The sequence below is a fragment of the Calidris pugnax genome, unplaced genomic scaffold (genome assembly GCF_001431845.1).
Source record: "Calidris pugnax isolate Ruff unplaced genomic scaffold, ASM143184v1 scaffold203, whole genome shotgun sequence".
NCBI lineage: Eukaryota > Metazoa > Chordata > Aves > Charadriiformes > Scolopacidae > Calidris > Calidris pugnax.
The window spans coordinates 664,833-687,493 of NW_015090928.1; the positions used below are offsets into that span (position 1 = coordinate 664,833).

At 45.9% G+C, this 22,661-nt stretch overlaps 1 protein-coding gene across 2 annotated transcripts in view; it reads right to left on the minus strand.

Annotated features, from left to right (window-relative positions):
* Positions 1-1,091: 1,091 nt before the first annotated feature.
* Positions 1,092-22,661, minus strand: part of CARD19 (caspase recruitment domain family member 19) — a 26,215-nt gene continuing 4,645 nt past the window's right edge. The window contains exons 2-6 of one of the 2 annotated variants that reach the window (XM_014951536.1): positions 14,652-14,794; positions 13,313-13,466; positions 9,025-9,084; positions 7,376-7,447; positions 1,092-5,243 (exon numbers count right to left, since the gene is read on the minus strand). In XM_014951536.1, the coding sequence (XP_014807022.1) occupies positions 5,131-5,243; positions 7,376-7,447; positions 9,025-9,084; positions 13,313-13,466; positions 14,652-14,794 (542 nt within the window). In that variant the 3' untranslated portion in view covers positions 1,092-5,130. The remainder of the gene's footprint in view (positions 5,244-7,375; positions 7,448-9,024; positions 9,085-13,312; positions 13,467-14,651; positions 14,795-22,661) is intronic. The other variant, XM_014951538.1, reaches the window with a different exon arrangement.

The following is a 22,661-nucleotide window of genomic DNA, read 5'->3' on the forward strand; positions in this document are numbered from 1 at the left end:
GCATCCCCAGCAGCGTGGCCAGCAGGGTGAGGGAGGGGGGGATTCTGCCCCCCCTGCTCTGCTCTGGGGAGACAACACTGTGGTGCTGCCTCCAGCTCTGGCAAGGGGAAATGTAGGTGAGATCTCAGGGAGAACTTCTTTGGTGTGAGGGTGGTGAGAGCCTGGCCCAGGTTGCCCCGAGAAGCTGTGGCTGCCCCATCCCTGGAGGGGTTCAAGGGCAGGTTGGAGGGGGCTTGGAGCAACCTGGTCTGGTGGGAGGTGTCCCTGCCTTTTAAGGTCCCTTCCAGCCCAAATCATTCTGTGGCTCTATGGAAGTCCTGCAGCAGGGGGTGCAATCCAGGCTGTGGGTCAGCAATTTCTCCTGAAGCTTCTCCTGCTGCAGCAACATGTTGCTTTGGTAGGATTCTTAACACAGCCAAGAGTTGCACCTGGGTGAGCAGATCCCCCATTCATCCTTTACCCAAAAGAACATGCTGGTTACAAATTCTTTTTCCATGAAGTTCCATTTTGGGTGGTCAAAATAATCTTTAAAATCAATCTTGTGTCAAAGTCCGTCCCTTTATACCAAGAGGGAGGCCTCCGTGCAAGTCTTGACAGGCAATGAGTCACTGGATTACCAAAAGGACACAAAGTTAAGGCTTAACCAAAAGACACTTGGACCTTACACCGATGTTTAACTTCAGATCACTATACAAGTCAAGCAGAAAAACTGCAAATAATTTTGAAAGCAGATGAAAACGTTAAAAATCTTGCCACAAATACCCCAACCAAAAATGTAATCATCACAGAGCAGAGACCAGGAAGGAGTCCATCGGCCAACATCAGCCACGGGAGGGCAACGTGGTGAGGGCTCTTCTGGAGGGAAGTGCAAAGCATTAAATACAAGAAAAACAGCAGCGTTTTTTTTTCTCGGTACAGATTTTATTTCAATGTAATTGTCAGCCTCACCCCATTAAAAAAAAAAAAAAAAAAAAGCCATTGATTTCTACAGACTTCAAGACGACAACGCAGCTAAGGCATGGCATCTCCCTGTGATAACATTTGTGCATACAGACAGCAGTGAAAAGCATCCAGAACTGCAAATTTTGACAAAATGTGTTTCCAATTTATTACAGTAGGAGAAAAAAAATAATCACAAGTGAAAGAAACAAAGAGAGTAACTTTGCCTCAGCAGCTTTGCAAGGCTCCAGCCAGCAGCTACGCAGTAGCCCAGGATGTCCCCGAATGAATCATCACTTTATTCCAGCCCTGGCTCGCAGGCACATCATACTTCACTGAAGTACTTTAAATAGCAGGCTGTCTTTAAATGGAATTGTGCAAATTCATGGTACGCTCTGTCACTTGGGCTCCCCGTGCTCTCTGCATTAACTCTTTGGGTGGCTCACCCAGCTCCGCTCAGGCTTCCCACACGCCCGGCTCCTGCCCTTCACCCAGCCCCGACCCCCCCACCAAGGCACTCGGAGGTGGTTTCAGCATTACTTTAAAGCAAAACGCCTGTTCACAAGAAAAAAAAAAAAAACAACAAAACAGGGAAGAAAGATAATTTTTGGCTAGGTATCAGGCCTCCAGGGTGAAGAGCATGGAGCCCATCCCCGTTCCTCCCCTCGGGACTCGGGCACAAGGGGCAGTGCAGCAAGGAGGATGAGAACCGTCCCTGGCGGGAGGCGGCGGCGGCAGAGCACGGGCTCAGCTGGCAGAGGAGCCCCCTGCCCAATAACCTGCCCACTCCCAGCTTCTCCTTGTGCATCCCCTTCCCAGGAGCCAGGTCAGCACCCTGCAGAGCATCACGCACCCACACACCCTCACCCTCGGTGCACTGAAGGCACAACCTGCTCATGCACTGAGGGAAAAGCACACGTCTGACTCCTTCCACGAGACTGGCACAAGGTGAGAGAGGGCATGGTGAAACCATGGCTGCTTTTTATTAGTACACCTCCTCTCTGCAGCATGAGAACCACGGCACTCACAAGAACAGCCTCTATCCCCTGCACGTGTCACCACCTACTGCATTTCCACAGCCAGGACAACTTCCCTGCACATAAAGTAAAGCACGTTCCTAAATACCAGTAGAGTTTCAGCAGCAAATGCCAAGCTAATCTCGACTTGACAGTGAAGCTGGAATTCTGCAGCTACACAGGCTCAGCCATGACCCTGCTTGATTTATTTCCCAGTAAATAGCACTGCCTGCCCAGAAGGACCCCACTCCCACGCAGGTACATATGGGCTTCCACCAGGAACTCGACATGGAATTGTCACTTCACCTGTTCTTGGCATGTGCTGCTTGTGGTGAAGTGCATTAAACCTTGGTATTTGCTCCTGAAATAAAAATCTTCCAAGGAAAAGAATGTCTCCCAAACTATGTCCGTGCCAATGTTATAGCTAGCCACACTAATAAAGAAACAGATCATTTTCTATTCTTTGCTGTCAAGTTCTTTAACAACACTGGGATGAACCAAGACCCATTTTTCCTCTCTGCTCCCAGCCCTAACCCTGGAAATAGCTCACCCTGGATTTTTGTTTTTGTTTTTTTCCCTGAGAGGCATCCTCATCTCAAACAACCTCAGAAAGGGAAGAAACAGATCCATAGCCTTCAGTAAACTTTCCTGTTCCATATAGTTTTCAAGGCTCAAGAAAGCCACTCAGTTTGAGGAACGGGGACGACCATGTCCTGCTGCACAGCCAGAGTGGTCCTGGACAGGTTTATGGACCCGAGAGGGCTCCTGGCACCCCAAGGCATCCTTGAACCTGCAGATTCTCACCTTCACACTAAATAAGGCACTGATAACATCTGTAGGTTTCAGTAAAAGCTCACAATAAGTTGCAACCTGTTATTCCGAGGGCAACACGGTGGATAATCTAAACAGGAAGAATCTGCCTGGCAGTGGTAAGGCCTCCGTTTCTGCTTTAAAATGAGATGTGACTGTTGCGATTACTTTGAATACCGTTTCTTTTTTGTGTAAAATGCAATAGCCTTCCTCTAATGAGGTTTCAAAATTGGCTTCAAGGCAAAAATTTAAAACCTTTTTAGATTTCAGAGGTATTTTTTCTAGTCCCTTAAAAAAGAGCTGCTACAGGACTTCAGCAGCAGAGAGGAAAGGGACATTTCATTTCAAATGTTGTAATTTAGAGCTGGTTTGCTGGAGGAAAAAAACAACCTGTTGTCACGTTAAACACAAGGCAATGCAGAGAGAAAACAACAGACTATAATTAAAGCCCTTGCCAAGTTGGAAGGCAGCACAAGAGCAGCTGGCGGGGTCCCAAGGGCAGCAGACTTCGTGGTTAGCCCATTCTGCAGGAAGCGTGCTCTGCTCCATCACCTTTTCTCCCCAATAAGAGCCCCCATGGAGATCAGATCAAAGAGACGCAAGGGCCGGTGGGGCAGAGATAGGGGAAAAGAAGCCTAAATAATCTGCTCTGCTGGGTGTCACGATGTTCGTGTGGCATTTGTCTCAGTCCAGGTTTTACAGGGCAGCAACCAGGTGAGCTCTGCGTGGGGCTGGCTCGCGTCCCAACTGCACTCCAGTGCCATAGGTCAAAACATTTATCAGAACAGTAAAGTCAGGGTCTTCTGAGCCCTTTTTCATCTCTCAATATATTTCCTGCAAACACTCTTTGGGTCTTTTACTTGTAAATTTGGCCCTGCACCCAATTCCTCCTCTGGACTTGATACTGTATCAGGTGAGTGTTGTCCTGGAAGGAAATACAGCTCTTACAAGATGACTTGCTCTGGAGAAGATGACATTTTTATAGCACAAATGATGTTTAAAGCTGGAAGACAGTTTTCAGTCTGACTGTTTTGAGAAAACCACTCCAAATCCCTGAAAATCTTGCACGGGATCCTCCAGTGCATGGCAACTTGTGATGTCACTGCAGCTTTTATTCGGGTGACATTTGAGCCGATCTGGGAATCTCTTTGTTCAGCCAGTGAATGAAGAGCCACAAAGCGTCTTTCTCACCAAGTGCAGGGACATGATCTCCCCAAGCTCCTTACGCTCCTGAACGTGTAATTGAAGAACTATCCACTGAAAATGTCACTTCTCGCAGCCAGTGCCGAACTCCTGCACCTCCCACCTGGGGGAGGAAAAGCCATCTGCACCGAGCCAGGCAGGAGCACGCGGAGAAATCCTGGCTGCCTCACCTGCAGCCCTGCCTGCCTGCATCTCCCTCAAGATTTTCAGTCTTACAATGGCTTATGCAAGTTTTTCAGGTTTCAACTCACAGAAGGAAAACATAACATCATCAAATGTCATTACGAACAACCTCAGGCTCTTCAACTAAGTATACATATTGTTGGCCATAAAAAAAGCCCCATGTCGCGGCATTTAAGACCCTGCAAAGTACCCTGGATTACTTCAGTTATTTAGACTGCAAAATGCTTCACTGGAAAAGAAAAAGCTAAATAAATTTGAAAAATTTTCTTGGCAGTTTGAAGTGCTTCAGGTCCGACATTCCAGTCCCTGGGACCCTCTGCGGGCTGGGAACCAGTTGCACCAGCTCCAGCGCATCCAAACCACGGCCACCAGCCGAGGGTGAAGGTGAAGGAGGTAGGCTGGGATGAGGCACGGACAGAAGAGGAGAAAACACGGCAAGTGCCAGGCACACACAAAGGCAACCGGCACCGATACGTGTCAGAGACACCAGTGCCCACCTGAGCTCAGGCAGCAAGTACAAAGGATCTAGACAAAACAGACAGTCCTGAGATGGGAGATCCATTTCTTGGTAAGGCTTCGAGTGCGTGTAATTTTTTAAGTGCTTTTCTTAAATTAATTAACAAAAGACAGGCTAGCATTCTTTAAACAGTTGTGATCCTTCATTCTAGTATAAAACACATAGGCAAACATGGCTTAAGACCCATGATCACTTAGGATATAATTTTAAAGTTTGTATTAAAAATATTTTTTATCCAAATGATAAATATTTTAAAATAAGCATTTACAAAAATAAATGGTCCATTCCCATAAGGAAGGACATATATAGCTGAAATTCTGAATACATCTTGAGGCAACACAACTATTGATGAAGCTAGTTAATAAAATCTTTGGTATGAGCGTATAGTACATTAATATTCATGCACCGTTGTCTTCCCTTGGCAGGTATACTGTACAGACAAGAGTGACGAGGCAGCTTTCCTTAATTTCTTGATAAGTCTTCCAAATACAACATACAAATATTTCTAACGTGTCTTCCTATGATAATAGGAGAAAAGCCCAAGATTCTCCTGGCTCTTCCTGTGACTTTCATATCTAAAACAGAAATGAAAATGGGAGGAAAAAGAGAAAGTGAACACAGTGACGTTTCATTCTAGCTAGTAAGCAGCACCTACAAAAAATAAAAATCAATTAAAAAATTACTCCAGAGGAAAGCCCATTTCCTTCAGTCTTGTATACATCAACTGCCAAGACAGGGTAACGATGAATCTGTTGGGATTAATCGCTGCAATTTCAGACCCAGGCAGAGGAGACAGTTACTGAGTTAGGTAACGGGCAGCTTTACACCTGAGCACAGCACCGGGGGATGTAAGCCTAGGGCACCACAGCCAGGGCACATGGCACACTGAGACACCGTGTAGGTACAGGAAAGAGCATCAAAAACTGGAAAAAAAGAACCTCAGAAGAAAAGACTTGGAGAGCTTTGGTTGGAAATTTTAGCAAAATAAAGACTGAGAAATTACTGGAGGCACAAGGACCTCCACAGGGAGAAAATAGGAAATGTCAGCTGGCACAGAACCAAAGGGGTCTGCAGTCTGGTGGAGAAAGGCTTAACAGAAATGCCAGGCTGGAGCTGAAATCAGTTCCATTTGAGAGTAAGACACACTTCTAGAAAGCACATCACGACAGGAAAGACCTTGAGGGGCTGGAGTGTGCCCAGAGAAAGGCAATGGAACTGGTGAGGGGTCTGGAGCACAAGTCTTGTGAGAAGCGGCTGGGGGTGTTCAGCCTGAGGGGAGACCTTCTCGCTCTCTCCAACTCCCTGAAAGGAGGGTGTAGTCAGGGGGGGTCGGTCTCTTCTCCCAAGGAATGGGCAATGGGACAAGAGGAAACAGCCTCAAGTTGCACCAGGGAAGGTTTATGATGGATATTAGGAAAAATTTTTACACTGAAAGGGTCATCAAGGCTTGGAAGAGGCTGCCCAGGGCAGTGGTGGAGTCGCCATCCCTGGAGGTATCTAAAAGCTGGGCAAACATGGTGCTGAGGGACATGGGTCAGTGGTGGTTTTTGTCAGTGTTCGGTTGATGGTTGGACTTGATGATCCGAAAGGTCCCTTCCAACCTCAGCAATTCTATGATCCTACAATTCTGTCATACTAATGCTATGGCTAGTTAACTGGGATCAAGGGAACTGAGGGATTCTCTAGCTTTATGGTATCAGTCCCTGAATGCTTTTCTGAGAATGCTTCTGTTAAATGCTGGTGACAGAACCCAATGAAGGGAAGTGATGGTAGCTAAGGAAACGCATGGGTTAGCCTTTTAGCCTTAACCTGACTCTATGGACAGTCCAGCTGAAGGACTCTGATCTGAGAATGAAGGGTAACACAGCCCAGACTCCCACATCACCTGAAACTGGTGCTACTGTAGCCCACAGCTCTGGAAAAAAATTAGTAAAGAATGTCCAACTGCAACTGCTGTGACTGGGGCATGAGGAGCAGAAGGCAGTAAGCCAAAATGGAGCTTGGATTCTGCTCCCCATCTACCACATAAAGACATGCACTTCCCACAGCACTGTGTGAAGACTCGAGAGCGAGTGATGCCTCTGAATCAGCTGAATCTTCCTCCCCTGGGTCTCTCCCACCAGCACTGACTCACTGCTTCGCTGGAGCAGAACCATGGGGATGCATCAACACACCTTCTGTGAAGAGCTGCCGCTCTGACGGCAAGGCTGGATTAGTGGAAGGTCGGGCTGTGGAGAGGAAGAGGAGCCCTGCTCTGCTGCTGAAGCAGGCACCTTCCAGCCACAGCTCACACCATGAGCCAGCAGCACGGGCAACGGCTGCAGCCGCTCGGGCTCAGCACATCCAGCCGGCGTCCTCTGGCACTGGCCACGCTCCGACCAGCTTCCAGGGGATGTGGAAGCCAGAAGGTTGGGGTGTTTTCCTGCCTCATGACTGCTGGGAACCATGACCCATCGCTATAGCAACCGGAGCTCACATGGCTACTGTCTTTACAAAAAGCCCCTATTTGTGGCATCCTCTGTAGGCAAACTATCCATTATTTATATCTCTGCATATCTGGAGCGCCATTTGTATCCTAACCTCATTAATGAATGATCACACCTTGACCCGCACTATTAAGCAAGCCATGTTAGATCAAGTGGTGCACTGCTCTCCCGACACGTACTAACGGGAGGCAGTGGAGAGAAAAACCAGGGGAGTCGATTACCTGAGTTCCAGCAATACCAAAATAACGCAAATCCTGCAGCAACGCTAAAACAAGTGAGGAAAAACACCGGGCCTAAAGAAAAGGAAAAAAGAAAAAATGTTAAGACAGAACAGAACAGTGGAAGTTTAGCTCAGTTCATAAAAAATCAATTGCTATTAATATGCATAATTAAGTGTATCCAAATGAAGCTAACACCTTCACAATTATGTATGTTCTGTAGCTAATGTACTATGAAGCACATTTACTCTACTGTAATCAATTTTTACTACAGTCGCTTTGACACCATTCACTGTTCACCTCTGTTCATCTATTAAACTGAAGTGAAAACTTCCTTAGATGTTTTCTTACTCTAAAAACTTTGTGCAAAACTTCAGACACTACAACAAAATACTAACCAGACTACTGGGACCTCACCACACAGTGCAGCATTTTACTCCACAAACAGCCCCCCCGGGCCAAAGCACTGCCTGTGGGTTAGAGCACATCACATGAGACTGCAGTCCCTTAGAAGCAGACTTTCAGGCTTTTCTTTTTTTCCCCACGGATGTTCCACAAATTCTGCTTTCATGACAAAAGCAAATACTCTTCTTCCTGTTCCCAGTTCTACTGGAAGCTGAAATCACAGCCCCACACACCCCTAAACCCAAACCTCCCACTGGGAGTGTTTCCTCCATGTGCCTGCCCGGAATTACATGCAGTTTAACGCTGATGCTCAGTAAAACCTTTCTGATTAATACTCATCCGCAGACAAAAGCTCATAAAGATTTATATCTGCTTCTTTATTGTCTAATATTCTATTTGTATTTACTACTTCACTATGAGTATAGTTACTATTAAAATGCCCCTGTCAATTTAAGGACAAATGAGCTTCAGGCTAATGGAGTGGAGCTGACCACACGGCCAACGACGTGGACAGAGAGCAACAGAGCAAGGACAAAACTGTCAAACAGGGAAAAACTGCCAAAAAAGTCATAGCTCATAGAAGCTGCTTTTATTCTCTCAGAATTGTATTGAAAATTTTAAATAAAATATCAAATAAACTTTAATGATAAAATAGCTCATTATACTTTTTGAAAAATATTCAGCTTTCTTTCATATCTTCAATTCCAGATTCAAATATCTTTCAGTGAATAAAATGTTTGCCTCCATAATCTCTGCATTGAACAGAGGAAGGGGAAAAAAAATAACATGTTTTCCTAAGGAAAATATATTTAAGTTCACCCTTGCTCATCCTCCTTTCTGGCTTTGTTTTCAAATGACTTGTACTTAAATTGAAAGCTTAAAAAAGCTGAAAACTTTTGAAAGTTATATAAAAAATTATTGATGGCCTTATGCAAAATGACATCAACAGCAGCTAAATAGACCTTACTATTCAGCATTGAAGAAATCATAGGAAATGAAGAGTGTTGCTACAACAGTGTAAGTAAAAATACTACTGTAAATATTGATAAAACTCTACAATCTTTTGTACTTCCTGGCACTGGTTTCCTCAACAGCAGCTCAGCTCCATTAATTCCACTTAATGTCTGACAGTAAAGACATCATAAAACAAACTATTTGTTACATGAAATGCAAATTACATGATAAAACAAATTGCATCATAATCTGAAAAGCCATTCCATCCGGTGACACTGTATGCATTTATTTACCCCTGTCATTTAGCATATATTTCTCCTTGTCAGTGTCTATCTCTGTGGAATCTGTGGTTTCTAGAAATAAAAGCAACACATGAAAAGTTAGTGTCCAGCTCAAGCAAACAAATAAACATAATCAGCACATGCAAAACTGGGCAAAACAACACATTGCAGAAAAATATCCAATTTTGACATAAAATATTAACCCCTCCAAAGGTCAATCATGGTTATAGTTGAGTTTGGATATATATCAATCAAAAGACATAGGCACAGTCATTTCAATGCAACTATGAATAGCTGGAGCAACACCTCTGAGCTGGTTCAGCACTAACCGCTTAAGTGATATTACACTTGTTTCCCAAGTGAGGAAAGCAGGAGCTAATCCTTCCATAATGCCAGAAATTTTCATTGTAATACATACAAACTATTTGTTAATGAAGGAGCTAATCTGAAAACCTCCTGCAATGTAACGCATCACCATTCTTTCTGTTCTCCCGTAAATCTCTGGGCTTTAATGTACCTGGCAGATGAAGCACTTGGAACAAACTGCTTGGTGCAGTTTATTTATCTAAATTCTGGTCTCAGCTAAAGATATGTCCAGCTTCTTTAAAAGTCTGTAGGTACTACCTGCTAACATGTGGTGCTAACAATTTTTGCCTCTATCTTTCTGCAAATTCTCGTAGCAAAGGAGATGGACCTTAAGACAAGGTGTTCAGTAGCTGGCAGCGATAAAGCAGTTTCTGCTTCCGGCAGAAAGACCTCCAGCTCTTTTAGAGGGACCTTTGCCATGGAGATGTGGAGATAACATTGTCTGCAGAAGGTGTGGACGACACCAAAGAGCACCGCTGTCACCAAAGATGGCAGAGGATTTACCTTCCTTTAATGCATCACGAATCTGCAAAACAACTTTTTTAGCCAAACCTCTTTGTGGCGTAGATGGTTAAAAAAGAAGAATAAAACCAAAAACAAAGTAAGAGCTCCAAATTTGGCTGTCAATAGGGAAGAATTTGAGACTGTTTTGTTTCAGCTGTGACAATGTGGAGTTAGGTGAGGTGCCTCGGAACCCGCTCTGTACCCCAGTTCAGCAAAGGGACCTGATGTCAGCCAGCAGCAGACGGCAAACATCTGTCTCCCACACTAACCATGTCCCTCTGGTGGAGGACAGGGCACGGCCTTCAAGCGGAACAGAAACATCTGAAGCACTTTGCTGCAAAGCCTGAGAGCAAGGGAAGCAGAAAGGGATCCTGTGAAGCCATAGCGGTGCGCTCTGCCGCAATGGGATGTCCTCCCTCCCCGCGTACTCTCGCTGAGAAATCCCCCACACTTCACAGGGCAGCATGGCCAAACCTCTGCCCTTTTGTGGGGCCATCGCTGTGTGGGGCTGATCTCATCCTTTATCTTTCTGTGTCAGCACTGAGAGAAATACAAACATTTTCTGGGCCCTCTGGAAGATCCCGTTTGCCCTCAGTAGGCGTGAAGCTGCCCGTGCCATGGGGCTTACCCACCCTCTAGTGGGAATTCTGAGCATTACGAAACATTTCACTGCAGTGTTACACTTGAGGCAAAGAAATATTTCTCTAGCACAAATTTTAAAGTTGTTTTAAAAATGAAAAAGAACTCTTTGAAAGGATTTCCTCTGTAGAAAGCATTTTCAGATGTACAGCTGCATGTAATCTATCACAGAACTCTGTCCTGGACGCACCTATCTCCTCACCAATAATTTCTCCAGGTGTTTTTAATGCTGCTTGTTTCAGTTCAATCTGCATTTAGAACAAAGTCCCTGTGTTAGGTATTACCCTTCTTCTTCACATTTACAAATTCTAGTGTCAATTCTGTAAATGCTCTGTGCTAAATTGGACAAATTTAACAACTACTGGTATGAATAACATTTAAGTAACATAAAAATTGTACATATGAGAGGTCGGAACGATAATGCCTTTAATAGTCAAAATGTCCAAGTTCACTTAAAAGTGAAAGAACACCTCGTATTGAAAAGGGAGCTTTTCCTGAAGAATAAAATTGTGTTTTAGCTTAAAATGCTGCACAGATGTTTATCGACCAGAATGCAGACAGCTGGTTTAGTTACAGCACTCATAAGAAGCTGCAAACATATTAACACAATTATCTCATTACACCCTTCTTGGTCGATATAAGGAAACTGCAGAACCTTAGCATGTAGGAGTATTTTAACTCAGTTATTTAAATTATTCTCATTGTTCTGAGGATGGTAATGTAAGAGAGTGTACCATGATAGAGAATTTAATGACATACAATGGTTACTGGAGTCCTTTTGCATAATGCAACAGCAGCAAAACAGCTCTGGGGCACCACAAATAACTCTATTTTTGCTGTGAAGCCCTTGGAGCACGTATACTTGTTGCGTGAAGTCTGACCGCGAGAAGCCTGTCTCCTCCTGTGGCTACCTGAGTAAAAGCTCCCACAAGTAACCAGGTAACTCAGGCGCAAAGACAAGCTGGTTTATGCGCTAGTTAAGAGCGAAAACATCACGCCAACACCCCACACAAGTCTCCTTTCAGCTGGTAGGGAAGTCCTTGGTAACTGCTAGGCTGTTCCTGGGACTCAACCGAATTCAGACCGTCTACAGGGGATGTAGCCAGGCCTGGGCTGCTGTGTGCACCTATATTACGATATATTTTCAGAAATGGTTTGTAGAAGGTGTTACTGAATATTAAGAGAGCTCAAACTCTTAAACCATCAACACACTCTTGAAATTTTGCTCTTGGTGACTACACTAAGACTTCTTAAGTTGCTCTTAATGAATAAAGGCTGTCTGCTGCCTTCTGGTCAGTCTGGCAGAAAAACCTGTTGCTCTTGAGCTCTACCCGAATAAAAGCGACAGAGTCAAGACTATTTGATATAAGGGCCTGCTCCCTCAAACGGCATGACTTCTGCAAGGAGAACATCAGATCAAAAGCACTGCCTTAAGCTGCTGCAAGGATGAATCAATGGGACTCGGGCTCCTCCAAGATTCTGAGACAGGGATGGGCCCAGACTTTCCCAGTTCAAGAGGGTTTGGGTATGGTTGTGGGGATCTGGGGTAACTTTGCGGCGTCCCTGTGCAGACAGGAAAATGGTTCAGTCTTCCACCGGTGGGTATTTGTGCTGGGTAGATACAAGCCTTTTGCTTCAAAATGAAAGGCAAAACAAAGCTAGACAATGCAGTATCTTCAAAGGTAATTACAATTTTACAGGCCCTTTTTACCCCAGAAATAAAAGAAGTCTAACTGTTTTTTTTAAATACCTGTGGACTTTTGGTGTAACAGTCTGAATCTCACTGGAGTATGACAAACATGTAAAATTTCCCCGGGCACATAACTGTGCAGTTTCTTACAACTAGAAATCAATTGACTGGTGAAGCATTAGTGCTGATAGATACTTTATAAGAATTTCTTGAACTGCAGGCCCTTCGCAGCCTCATTAACTTAAATGTGGGAGCTTTCCCTCAAGCTCCTCAAGCCATTTCAGTAGGCAGGATGCCTGAACGTATTCCCTGAACATTTGGATTATTGTTCGTTTCTCCAGTTCGCCAGGCAGGGAAAAAACAAAACAAAACAAAACAAGCCCCACTAACACATAGCAAGCATTACCCCAGGTTGGCAAGTCAGGCTTGATACTTTTCCTTAAATAAATGAGCTCTTTTGCAGTATAGAATCGAATCTGTTTGAGTCTCAGCCCTCCCAAAGTACACATATGTGTATTTGGGGACAGCTTTACGGACACGGCTCAGGCCTGCCAGCTGCACAAAACAAGTCCTAAGTGATTAATATCACAGTTCATCATTGCAAGGACCTATGAACGTTTGCTTCATGTTAAACTAGGCACAACTAGGAAATCTATGGATTGAGGGAAAGTCAAGCTTCTGGGACACCAGAGTTTCAAGCTTAATAAATTTGAGGTTTGTAATTTTCTTACATGCTACAAGTCAGAATAAACACAGACACAACAGACAAGCCATGAAGAAGCAATGGAAAAGAAGAATTGTACTTTATAGGAGTTATATTGCTGTCTTACATGCTGCATCTAAACTGTTTTAAAGACATATTTCATCTTTCAAAACAATGAGTTTTAGACTGCCCACACTAGTCAACAAATAACAAGAACTATGCAGTCAAATCCCCTCACGGCTTTTGGAAAATTCCAGTCAGAAGGAACTATTTTACACCCCAAAATTATTTAAATAACATAAACAGGTTATTTAAATAACCTAAAACTCATCTGAATGAGGTTTTGTAATACACGGATGAGGAAATTCACAACTCAGACAACTTACAAATCAACTTACTCAAGATTTTCCTGCTTGGCAGGTCATTATACAGCTGTTCAGCATTGATCTGTAGAGCCCTGTAAAACTCCTGACAGTGTCTGTCTCCTTTCTTCTGAAGGTGCTTTATCAGATCTGAAAGTCTGGTATGGAGTGATGCCTTTGGATTCCTGAACTGTAAGAGAAAAGCACCCATCAGAAGAGAGATTACAACAGCTGGAGATCAATTTTAGATCACTTTACAGTATGCCAGGGAGTAAAGATACGGAGTTTGTTTTATATAATTCCCACAAAATTCCCACTAGGTCTGCGGGATACAGCTGAGATTGTAAGCCTCCTAAGCACCCAGTAGAGCTGACAGAAACTTGCCTGGACCTATGAGAAAGCAGTTAATTTCTGTCTGCTAAGTGCAGAAGTCACCAATTATGTTTCACAGATTTTTTATGCATTTATTTTGAAGCTCTTGAGGGAGTGAGATGGTCTTTAATTGTGCATGTCACACTGTTTATCGTAACCGAGTGGCTAGACTGGTTCAGCTGATGATCTAGCGCTGCTCTAAACCACCAAAACACTATTCATCCCCAGTTTGGGGTTTGATTATGAGAGAATTAGACCTATTCTTCCTAATATTAAAATACTGATGTACCAAAACCCTGAGCCTAGTGCAGACAGTGAAGTCAGCAGAGGGCAAGTACAAACTGTTTTAAGTAGGATGTGGGAAGCTTTTAACTGACTTTCACTTTCGCTTCACACCAGTTTAAAAGAGCTTTCTTCCTAAAAACAGCTACCTATTTTTGAAAGCTTCATGCCAGGGAGGGTGGCCTTCAGCAGCACCACTGAAAGATGTTACTAACTCCATCCACTTCCCACAGCCCCCACACTTACAGGTGGAACAAATACCCCCCTTCTCTCCCAATACTCAGAGTTATTAACCACATTAATCAGCAACAAAAACTGATTAAGCTATTTTAGAGGATTTTGTGGACACAGCTGGATGCAGCACAGATCATCTGACACAGCACTCCGCACCACCTCATGTGAGGAGGCAGGCACGCGGGGTCAGGTCACACGATGGGTGCTATAAGATTCCTGCTCACATGGCATGGGACGTCACGGCGGGGACGGTGACACTGGGCTGCTGCTGAGGAGAGTGTCCTCTCTCACAGCCACTTGGCACAGGGAGCCAGCCCTGTGACTTCTCCTCTGACAAGAGATCCCAGATACAACTGGTCAGCAAGTGCAAGGTGAGGAAGACTGGCCGCATGTGGCACCAAGAGTCAAGTCGGGAAGAGGGAAGCTGAGCTACTGACCTGCAAAAACAATGCAACATTCAGAGATATAGTAAAATTCATCAAATTACCTTTTCTGCTTCTGCATTGGTAAGAATTTGGGGGTAGACTCTGTTAAGCTGGAGAATAATTTTATCAACCACTTGCTCATTCAGTCGGCTATTGCTTGTAAGAAAATACGTGTCGTGTTGCAGCCGATGACAATACGACTGATCTAGAGATAACAATACAAAGAACAAAGCACAGCAGTTAATCAGCAAGTCATTTTTAAATTCTGTAAATTTCAGTTTCCTAACAGTGGTTAAATAGTTAAAAGATAATTACCACCGTCACGTAATTTTAGAAAGCTGAACTATCTACTAGGGAAACACAACCCGGCCACGTGCTTTCAAACACCCATCCACTTAACATTACTCACATCTGAACTCCTGGCTGGTCACTCGTGCTGCCTCTCTCTTTCCAAAGGGAGAAGGTTCTAAATTATTTGGATGTCAAGCACTGATAGATATTTAACCAAATACAGTCCTAAGGTTGTTAAATCACTGAAGATTAATCTTCTATCACTTATGAAGTCAGATTATGGAATTCGAAACTGATGTGCTTTATAATTTTTTTGATGTAAACATCTATTTCATAGTGAGAGGTTCTCTCTGATGTAGAACAGCAAAAAGACATAAATTTGGGTTCAAATTATGTACACTGGGCTGGCCTTTGTCTGCTGCTCAGCACCGGAGGTGGGATGGGATGGGATGGGATGGGATGGGATGGGATGGGATGGGATGGGGAGAAGGCAGCCATCCAGGCAAAACGGGGGCTGGCTGAGCTGGAGTGGTTTGGCCCTAATGTCACCCAACCCTTGAAAAAGTTATTGTTGGCTTTTGTCTCCCGGGAGACTTCAGCAACTTGCCCACTGGAAACTGCCCAGACTGAAACAGAACTGGAACATCAGGAACAGCATCTCTGCCAAAGAGCCATGAAGTTTTTAGGGAAGGATTTCTACCTTCACTTCACACAGGAGTGGGGAGAAAGTGTATTAAAGCAGTACGTACACTCAAACACCCATACAAATAAAACATGTCTTCTCCTATTGACCCAAACCTCCGCAAATACACAACTCCAGTCTCGTCGTTGTTTTAGGCACCATTTCCAATTTGGCAGCAATGGATTTTGCAGGAGCAGAGCCTTCCCCATAGCTGCTTGTCTACAGTCCCTGGATTAAGATACAGGCACAGACTGGTTTCACAGGTTACTGTGCCCTTATCAGATTTAGAAAGAGAATGTCTATGACCGTGTCTGAAATGCGTGTTAAAATGTCAGTACAGCACTTTATAACCAAGCAGCACAGAAAACAAAACCAAAACACCATCAGCCCCACCACATTCCCCATTTAAAGCAAACACATAGGTTTTATGGTATTTTGCTACCAGAAAATACATGATGATCAGCCCTTTGTGCCCTGCAATTTAGAGAAGATAAACAAAAGAGTGAAGGAAAAGAGCCAGAAAACTTTGGCATGATGAACTCCATCTTGGCACAGCCCTTGCCTTTTCTATACCATGTCCATTTTCTTTATCTGTGCAGCGCGAACACCATTTACAGGAAAGGGTTCAGGAAAACCTCCCAGTGTGACCATCACGCACTAATAACTTCTCCAGTGCCAGTGTCACCCTCTTCAGACAAGAACACACAGCTATTGATACCGCACAGAGAGCTGCAACTCTACAGACACAACAGAATTTCAGTGACATTCTTACTTTTTATACAAACACCACATTATTTCCACGTTTCTAATGCCTCGCTTTTCCATGGTTTGCTCTGGAGGCAGGTTTTTAGCGCACTGTCAGAAACACACTGCCCTGACACGCTGCTGTGCAAGAAATTCCACATTATCTGATTCACAGCTGAGATCAAACTTCTCTTCTTCAAATCAACTCCTTGGCATCCACAAAGGCTGAGGTGAGGACCAGGATACTGTTGTGTCTGTTCATGCAAATACTTTTTGGGGAATGAAGTGCCACAGTGCAGCTTCTGCCTCCTTGTTCTGCCTCAGCTACATGATTTGTAGTGACTCCCAGTGTCACTGACAACTCTGTACCTTCTGCTAACTTAAAAAAACACGAATTAAACCAGGGTCTTGCAGCTAGTAGAGCAATTAAACTTCAAATAGCACTGTGACATTCAAACAATGAACCACAGCAAGTGCTAAAAGCATGACAAGGATCCGACACAATGAGTATATAAAGGAAAATAAAAACAGGCTCAAAGTGTCATCTCCTTCCCTGCTTCTCGCTCTGTTGCTGCCCTGTCATTACCAATCCCTGCACAGGCAGCATGCAGAACTGTATCAGCAGCAATTACACAAGGGAAGTTAACTGTGACCAACTGAGGACTGCATTTAAGCCGAGATCATTCTCTGAACAGTCGGGAGCACTGCATGTCCTCGCGGCACTCTTCATTTACATGGACTCATTAAAACATCACCAGTGGTATCCAGGGCTTTTTGCTGCTATCTGAAACCCATGTGCTGGTGCACCGTGTGTTATATTATGGAGCAAAAGCCTCTCTGAGATTTCAGAGCTGGCTATGTTTTCTTCCCATCTAAGCCAAAAGAGAATGAGACGATGCTTTTGGCCTCTTCAGCTCTTGCTACACTGTGCCTGCCAAGGTCAGGCTTTGTGCCTGGCTCGGGCATCTGCAAGATGCTTCTCCATCCTATGGGATGTTCCCTTTTGAAGAAGCACCCATGAAGCAGGCTGCTTCCTCCCCTTCCCCTACCTTCACCTCCTCCAAATTCACTTCAGTGTTTAGGATGGGGTGCAAGGTTTAAAATTTTCTGAGAAGTGGTTATGAAACTCAGCACCAGCTCAATAAAAGCAGAGCAGAAGTAACTTCCAGTATCTCACTGTTCTCTTCCAGAATCTTTCATCTCTCCTCCAACTCTGAGAAATCTCTGCCCACACCACGCAAGGAACTGCCTTCAGGCTTCTGGTAGACCAGAGAAGCGAAACTTCGCACTGACATCGCCCACCAGTGCGCAATTGTGCTCCAGCTACTAAATTTAAAAAAAATACACAAAAAAAGCCCCACCAATCCTAGCAGCTGGATCGCGGCACCCTGCTTTGGAGCGATAAGGGTATCTGGAAAGCACACGGGTGCATTTGAAGCCACCATACGATGCTCCTGACCTGAGCCCAGCTTGCTCCAGGAGCTCCATCAGCTCTGTTATGGCATGGGCTTACTCCCATGCACTACCAGTCATGGCCCAGTTCTGGGTGCACAAACACAACCATGCTATGAAGTTTTATAACCACTGCTCATATTAAAAAGCAGACGCTTTTTAATATGGAACACACCTATTATTTACCTTCTAAAATAACAGAAACCCCAAACCAGGTAACTTCACAAGTGCAGCAAGGCTACCGGTGTGCTGTCAGGTCTTCACAACTCAGGGAGTGGTTGTTTGGGGTATTTTGCATATCTGCCTTTTATCTCACTGCCTCAAAGAGACGACAGTTATTGCAAGGAAAATTTAAAATCTTTATGCTTTGTTCTTAAGAAGGAGGCACCCCAGCATTAAAAGGAAGGTTGTGCTGTTAGCCAGCCCTTTCCGAGAAAGTTGAGAGCAGCAAAATCAGGAGGCCAGGTCAATGAAGCAGGGCTGACTGCACAGGCGTGGCATTGCCAGGCATTTTAACGCCCTCAGATTGTACCAGGATTGCATCTAACTCCAAATTTGTAATTTGGCATTACTGCAGTTACACCGTCTCCTCTGCTAGAAGACGAGTCTAACTGGGCTTTACCCTGCTCAGAGGCTCGGGCGGGCAGCCTGGAGGAGCCCACGGGCTCCCACACCACAGCGGGGACAGCAGGGACCTGGCTGGGCCGGGGCTGGGCTCCACGTCACTCCAGCTTCCTTACCCAGAGGAAATGTAAACTTGTCAAAGAGACAGGCTGGAAACTCGGGAACTGTCTTTGGCAGTTGAGAAGAAAACATGACTAATCATTTCATGTTGCCGACTTATAATGACTATAAGCCCATGACACATCATGCACAACCGCTTTTTTTCTTTTACCCAAAGCACACAAGGCCTCTGGCACACAGCAGACGCGTGCCACGCTCACAGACACCGCCTGCACCTGACCGCATGCACGGAAGGAAAGGAAGTACATGAATAATTAACAGACAGCAGAGAAAAGCAAGATATTACAGGTTATTACCAGCCAGCAGCTCCTCAAACAAAGAGTAAACCAGATCAAATCAGTGCTGATAAATGCACAAGCAGCAAATGACAGTAACAAATCAACACACTCATCATTTTTCACCTGCAGGTAAAAAACACCCCCATCACAACCCTTCATAAAATGATACATCTATTTTTTCTTCCAAACGGGCAATTAGGCTTCTGGCAATAGCTGCAGAATGACCCAGCCATTATACTAAGTGCTGGCATTTTAAGGCTGCTGAAATATATTCTGCTCTTGGAAGTAACAAGGCTCATAAAAAAATCTGATGGTATGCGACCGTAACGTCCCAGACTGTCTTCTACAGCACCTGCAGGAAAAATGTGAAGGGCGACAGAGCCACCCTTCCCCAGGCTTTTCCAAATTTAATGGCAGAGTGTGCTCACAGAGTTTGTCAGAGACAATTCCCAGCCCAGTCATCGGCATGCAGACCCCAGCAGCGGCCAGGACGTCAGACCAGTGCTGTGGGGTCGGCACTTGATCGTACGCCCGTGGTGAGGTGCCTGCTCCTGGAAGGTGTCACTAGCCAGTGGCACAACACACTGATAACACAAAACATAACTTTCAGGTTATAGTAGCTGTCAAAAACCCTTCTGCAGTTTTGATTCCTTCTTACCATAAAAGACCCCATGTTGTCTTCTGTACGAGGAATATCCAATGGGATTTTGTCTCTCATAGCCACCACCTCTACAATACACTTTCACTGCCCTTTGGCTAAAGCCACCTGGCCCCAGGAACCTGTCACCTTAGACTGGGGTCTGCATTGCTACCTCATGTTTATCACAGTAAATTAATAAATCCAGCTGCATTTCAGATCTGTAGGCTGCAATCAGCCCCTCCTCCTTCGCTGTGCCACCTAACTGCTCTCATCCACACTTGGGCCCTGGGAGCATAAATGCTGTCAACCACCTTAAGTCAGGCGGGTAGACCTTTCCAATTAATAACTCCAACAATATTTACAGAAGGACTCTTGATACTGCCTCTGACACCACTGTATCTTTATTACGGTTTCATCTTTTGTTTGGTTTCTTCCCTTAATAAACCTTCAATTTACCAAGCAAACAGACAGGATCAACACACGCAGATAAATTTAAATACAACAGATACAAACCCCAGTACATCTCTCTGACATTTTCCATAACAATACCCATAATTTGTAAACATCCATTCCAGAAACCTCAACGGTCTCTGCTGTGCAATGCAAACACAAGCTGCAACTTCACAGAATCATATCATAGAGTCATAGAAAGTTTGGGTTGGAAGGGACCCTAAAGATCATCCATTGCCATCCCCTGCCCTGGGCAGGGACACCTCCCACCACACCAGGTTGCTCCAAGCCCCCTCCAACCTGCCCTTGAAGCCCTCCAGGGATGGGGCAGCCACAGCTTCTCGGGGCAACCTGGGCCAGGCTCTCACCACCCTCACACCAAAGAATTTCTTCCCCAGATCTCATCTCAATCTTCCCTCTTTCAGGGTCAAACCCTTCCCCCTCCTCCTAGGGCTCCCCTCCCTCATCCAGAGTCCCTCCCCATCTCTCCTGGAGTCCCTTGAGGGACTGGAAGGGGCTCCAAGGCCTCCCCGGAGCCTTCTCTTCTCCAGGCTGACCCCCCCCAACTCTCTCAGCCTGTCCTCACAGTAGAGGGGCTCCAGCCCTCCCAGCATCTCTGTGGCCTCCTCTGGCCCCGCTCCAACAGCTCCATGTCCTTCTGCTGGTGGTGGCCCCAGAGCTGGAGGCAGCACCACAGTGTTGTCTCCCCAGAGCAGAGCGGGGGGGGCAGAATCCCCCCCTCCCTCACCCTGCTGGCCACGCTGCTGGGGATGCAGCCCAGGATGCAGGGGGTTTCTGGGCTGCCAGTGCACGTTGCTGGCTTGTGTTGAGGTTCTCATCCAACAACAACCACGAGTCCTTCTCCTCAGGGCTGCTCCCCATCCATTCTCCACCCAGTCTGGATTTATGCTCCTAGGCATGTGCTGGACCTTACACTTGGGCTGGTTGAACTTCATGAGGCTGGCATGGGCCCACCTCTCAAGCCTGTCCAGGTCACTCTGGGTAGCATCCCTTCTCTCCAGCTGTTGACTGTGCCACACAGCTTCGTGTCATCAGCAAACTTGCTGAGGGTGCACTCAGTCCCACCATCCATGTCACCGACGAAGATATTAAATAGCACTGGTCACAGTACCGACCCCTGAGGAACACCACTTGTCATTGGTCTCCACTTGGACATCGAGCCATTGACCACAACTCTTTGAGTGCAACCATTCTGCCAATTCTTTACCATCAAATGGTTCATCCATCAAATCCATGTCTCTCTAATCCAGAGACAAAGGTGTCCATTTGCAACAGTGTAAAACACTTTGCCTAAGTCCAGGTAGATGATGTCAGTTGCTCTTCCCTTCTCCACCAATGCTGTAACCCCATTGAAGAAGGCCACCAAATTTGTCAGGCACGATTTGCCCTTAGTGAAGCCACGTTGGCTGTCACCAGTCACCTCATTATTTTCCATGTACTTAGCATAGCTTCCAAGAGCATCTGCTCCATGACCTTGCCAGGCAAGGTAAGGCTGACTGGCCTGTAGCTCCCCAGGTATTCTTTTCTCCCTTTTTAGAGCTTTTTCCCATTTAAAAAACTCCCTGGATGTCTTTCACAAACTCTATAAAGGCAAGCTGACCACCAAAACCTGAAGGCACACAACTGCTGTAACCCCGTTGAAGAAGGCCACCAAATTTGTCAGGCACGATTTGCCCTTAGTGAAGCCACGTTGGCTGTCACCAGTCACCTCATTATTTTCCATGTACTTAGCATAGCTTCCAAGAGCATCTGCTCCATGACCTTGCCAGGCAAGGTAAGGCTGACTGGCCTGTAGCTCCCCAGGTATTCTTTTCTCCCTTTTTAGAGCTTTTTCCCATTTAAAAAACTCCCTGGATGTCTTTCACAAACTCTATAAAGGCAAGCTGACCACCAAAACCTGAAGGCACACAACGTGCCATTTATACGCATTCATGCTGCTGAAGCATCTCAAGAGCTGAAAAAGTCTCTGAACAAAATGCTAGCTTAACACTTAACCAGGTTTTGGCTTTTCCCTTTCACGAGCACAGGAAATGGATGCTGAGGATTTCGGAATGAATCTGGCTGCAGGGAAATGGTCTGAGATGACAGGGTTGCACTGGTTACCAAACGCAGCCCCAACGAAGGCACCGGGGCTGCTCCTGAGGGCTGTGAGCAGTGACACAGGGCGCAGGACGCCGTGCCGCCCTCCCCAGCCACACTCACCCACTGCCACGGCCGCTGCTACTGGCAAGTTAGTAACCAGAAGTCAAGAGTCTGACAGCAACTTCAGTAACTCATCTCTAGCTGAGATATCTTTTAGAAATAGAAGAGAAAAAACAATGAAACAGCGAGCAAAATATTAAAACGCTCTCGATCCTTGAGTGTGGCACAGCCCATGCACATCCCCACGCCTCCAGGCCTCGTACACAGGCTATACCGACGCGGCCCGTGTGTCACCGGGCAGGTGCGGAGGCAGACTCTGATGGAGCGGAGATGGGGCTGGGCATGACCGGCAGGTGTCTCCTCGCTGCCGCCGGCCGTGGGGCCAAGGTACGACCTCGGGCGGAGGGGCCCGGCCCGCGGCACACGGACGGGCCTGTCCTCGCCGGGTGCCGCCGCTGCTCAGGGCCCAACCGCCCCCGCCGGCCGCCAGCTCCGTTCCGGCCGCTGCTGCCGCTGCAGGGCCGCGGGCCCGGCTGCCAGGCGGGGCATCAGCAGGCCAGAGGCACAGCCGGGCGGCGCCAGCGTCCCCCCGGGGCTCGGGCCGCGCTCCCCACCCCTCCCTCCCCGG